Source organism: Gavialis gangeticus, unplaced genomic scaffold (assembly GCF_001723915.1).
Source record: "Gavialis gangeticus isolate Ggan-Ray unplaced genomic scaffold, GavGan_comp1, whole genome shotgun sequence".
Taxonomy (NCBI): Eukaryota; Metazoa; Chordata; order Crocodylia; family Gavialidae; genus Gavialis; species Gavialis gangeticus.
The window spans coordinates 12,665,031-12,669,353 of NW_017729016.1; the positions used below are offsets into that span (position 1 = coordinate 12,665,031).

Below are 4,323 nucleotides of genomic sequence, written 5' to 3' on the forward strand. Positions count from 1 at the left end.
GAGGAGGAGCTGAAGGCCACGGTGCTGCAGCTGCGGGAGACCGTCGTGCAGCAGAAGGAGACGATCGGCAGCCAGCGCGACGCCATCCGCGAGCTGACGGCCAAGCTGAGCCGCTGCGAGAGCGGCCCCGACGGCTGGCGCAAGGAGCTGGCCAAGGGCAAGGACACCATGGGCGACCTGCCCCGCGACCCCGCGCACATCATCGACCAGCTGAGCCGCACCATGCAGGCGCTCAAGGACCGGCTCGAGAGCCTGGAGGTAGGCGGGGCGGGCGGGACGCGGTGCTGCCCCTTGCGGGGTGCATGATCGGGGGGAGCCCGCGCCCGCCTCCTCCCCAGCCCCGCGCCCCTGCTGCCAGGGGAAGGTGTGCGCCCGGCTGCCCAGCCCCGCGCTGGCTCTCGGGGCACATGCGAGTCGTCCTGCCGCTCCCAAAGGTGACGAGATGCTCTAGGTCCAGCGGGACGGCTGGTAAAGCCAAGCCAAAGGGGGAAACGGGCACGAAGCCGGTGGTGAGCCAGAGCCCGCAGGAGCCTTTGCTTTCCAGCTGCTCCGGCCCAGTCTCCCCGGTGGGTCGCCCTTGTTTCTGTCCAGCAGGACCTTGCCGCAGCAGCGAGGCTGGGTGGGAGAGCGGCGCCCGTGTCCCCTGCACGCGGCGCTGACGTTTGTGACGATTCCCAGAAGAGCTTTAAAAGATGTATTGCAAGTTTTCTATCCGCTTATCTCCTGCCGACTAGTCTCAGAAAAGGACGGTTTCTTTTCCCATTCGGTGCTTGTGTTCTTTTTAGAAGTGCCGCTGTCATTTGAGGCATCCCCTGACGGCGCTGCGTCCTTGTGGGAAAGGAAACAACCCAGCCAAAAAGACTGCAAATAGGACTTTTAAGCCCCGCCTTGAGTATTTAGTGTTCTGGCATACGCAGCAATTTAGGATACAGATTCTCTTTTCACAAGTTAAGCAAATAATTCACAGTGAATCTCTCTTAACGCTGATCTGTTGAAATATCTGGTGGCTTGTTTTCTCTAACCGGTTACAATATCCAGCAATTTGATACATGATTGCTTTGTCTGCTTTAAAAATAGGTCAGCCTTTTTTGGAATTATTTAGACTCTTTACATTTATTTGGTCTGCTAATGTGCCTGATTTTTGCCTTAACTGATTTAATCAATGGTTTGAAAATGTGCGACCTACTGTATGGATTAACTGTATGGATGCTCAGTGAAACGAGAGAAGCCTTTAAGTCTTGAGACTAGCTTTGTTAGTCTGAGGAAAGCTTTGAACAAATCACGTGTTAAAAACCAATGTCTGTTACACTGGCAAGAGAATTAAGTACGGTTGCTTTTGTCCTTTGTGGTCATGAGCACGTCCATGTGTCACAACTTCTGTTTTTTAAAAGTAGCATGACATCTTTTTTATTTTCCCTAAAGCACCAACTCCGAGCCAATGTGTCATACGCAGCCCTGCCTCACGAGCTTCGAGAGATGCTTCAGAGGAGGCTTGGAGATCTAGAGCGCCAGCTTTTAAGCAAAGTGGCCGAACTTGAAGATGAGAAATCCCTACTTCATAATGAGACTTCAGCCCATCGGCAGAAGACAGAGACCGCCCTGAATGCATTGCTAGAAAGAGTTTCTGAGTTAGAGAAAGGTAACTGGGGAAGAGAATTTAAACCTTTCCCATCTGCTGCTGTTTTGATCTCTGCCCCCTGCCCCCCCTTCTACTGCAGTAGTGCATCTTGAGAGAAGGAGAGTGGTCTGGGGTTCAGGTGCCTGTGATCATAGGTCTCCCAGGCTTCCTGCTCAACACATTACTTTGCCTTGGACTATTCATCTTTAACCAGAGGAACTGTGCTATGGGCATGGAAGATTAATATCCCCAGGTCTGATGGGTGCTAAGAATGGCTATGTAACTGTTTAGGTAGGGGAGAAAAGACATGACAGTTAAGTGCTCTTAACACCTTGTTATTTGTACTGGAGATTATATGAGCTAATGTAGGTAGTAAACAAAATTACCTTTTGAGTGTGGGCTGCTGCATGTAGCTTCACCACCTAGATCTGCAGCCCTTTATTGTGCTTTACACGCTATTTTGGCAGATGTATCGCCGAGGGGACTAGCAACTTGCATTTCATAATTGGTGAATATTGCATTTGAGATTCAACAGACCTTGGAGCTTGTGCCCTATCTCAAATGTGCAACCTTTGGATTTTATAGTGGATTACACATGGTGCCACTGGGGGGACACCCTTAATCCTGATCATTTAATCAGATACTTAGATTAATCATTACTGAGAAACTGCATGCCTGAATAGAATCAATTTATTCAAATTACAAATGCACATGGAAATGAATTGCCAAATGAAACTGCGTGCATGCATGATATCCCTATAGAGAGGATTGCAGAGAATTAAGATTGTCTGTTAAATAATATTTATAGGAATACTGGGTTTGGACAATGACTTGACAGACTGAATAGGCTGTTTACTTGAAAGCAAATTTAATGGGTGAGCTTTCAAAATGGTGCAAACATGCCCACCTCATGAATTTTAAAGTACAGCCTAGTGGATCCATTTGTACTAAGTGGATCATTTTCACCTAGGAAAAGAAAAAAACTGCCTTCTAATCACTTGCTCACTTAACATTTTTTTTCACTGCCTGAACTGCGGTGAGAATTTCTGGTGGTTCACAATAAGCTTGGAACAACGATATTCTTCGAATTAACAATTTTCTTTTTTAGTATTCTATTAATGAAGAGTACACCTATAAAAGTGCCTTAAATTTCAAGCCCGCTGTCTGTAATATTGGACTTGCAGTCATGTATCCCCATAAGACATGAGTCATGTCACTAGGCTTTTCAAAAAGAGTACAATTATCAGAGCAGATTATCTTCTACCTGGTTAGAGACGGCCAAGTGAGCTTCTCAAGTGCTAGTCTTGCGAAGGAAGTATCGTCTTTGGGGCCAGGAAGGGGAGCCCCGGCTGTCTGTTGCATCCCTCCTTCTGTGACCACGTAGATGTTCTGCACCGTGCTTTGGTTTCAGAGTGGGAGATAATACTTGTAATGTCTAATGCTTGGAGGTGGGTGTAAGGCTCTTTGCTGGAGAAGCATTATGACATCCTCTGAGAGAAGTAGCATTGGTATTGTGCCTGTTTTATTTCAACTGCTGCTTCATTTGTAATCTTTCTGGGCAATATCCTGTGAGCCAGAAAGTGTGGTAACTTTAATCTTGCTGTGTGGCTTTCTCACTGGAAAGGGAAAAAAGCAACCTCTTGTACAGTGTGCTGTGAGACTGTGGAAGAGATCTGTGGCAGGCCTTTGAGATGTATACAGTGTGTCTGTAAAGAAAAAAACAATGCATGGAGATGTGACAGCAGATTGTGGGTGTGGTAAAAGGTCCTGAAGTGTGTAATCTTCAGGATGCCCAATCTTGCATGTCAGTTATTCTCTTTCCAACAATGTGTGTGGGCGATCCAGTAAGAGGGAGGATTGTCTTGTGACTCATACGCTTGCCTGGACCTCTGCCATAGACTTACTTTGTTTCCTTGCTATCTTGTTTGCTATCTCTGCATCTCTATTCTCCAGCTATAAATTGGGATGATAATATTCCTCTGTGTGGCTTGTCTAGTTAGACTACAAACCCTGTGGGGCAAGGACTGGCTTTTGCCGTGTGCATGAGCATTGCCTGACTGCAAAGGGATTTGTTCGCCAAATGAGGAGAGCAAGGTCAAAGCATAAGATAAATACTTTTTCTCTGTGTGTACTGCTTTCCTTCCTCAAACTTACGCATTGTTTTGCCCGTGTTAAAACTTATGGCAGCCTTTTTTGAACTGCTGTAATGCATCCATCCTTTGAAGAAACTAGGTGATATTCGGCAGGGGATGGTCTTTGGTGGAGTTTGTGACTGCTGCCATTGCTGTGAATATGTACCTTAATTTTGTCAAGATTTGAGCCTTAGAAAAATTACAGCTTGCACCTGTTCAATAGTGACTCCTTCAATTTTTAGCTCTTAAGTTTCTGAAATTGCTTTATCCCCTTGCAGCTCCTAGCCCAGGCAGCACTATACCTGCTGTACTGCATAGAGCACCCACACATGCTCCAGCCTAGGGCAAATGCTGGACAGGCCAGATGATGGCTCCTCAAGGTCTGGTGAGACTTGCCACTGGAGCTGAGACCTCCCTGCTCTTGTCAGCTAGGTTTGTTAAACTACCCTCTCGTCGTCTTGAATGCAGAGGAGGGAAAGAAAGAAATTTGTTAGGCCAAAGGAGTCTGAGACTGGGACTAAAGGGAGTGAAAGGAAAATCTAATTAGGACTGTCAGGGTAAAGAGATGGGAGG

The 4,323-nt window shown here is 46.9% G+C and overlaps 1 protein-coding gene across 1 annotated transcript in view; it reads left to right on the plus strand.

Annotated features, from left to right (window-relative positions):
* Window positions 1–4,323, plus strand: part of NPTX2 (neuronal pentraxin 2) — a 147,048-nt gene that overhangs the window by 105,504 nt on the left and 37,221 nt on the right. The window contains exons 3-4 of the mRNA XM_019512605.1: window positions 4–258; window positions 1,423–1,639. Of these exons, the coding sequence (XP_019368150.1) occupies window positions 4–258; window positions 1,423–1,639 (472 nt within the window). The remainder of the gene's footprint in view (window positions 1–3; window positions 259–1,422; window positions 1,640–4,323) is intronic.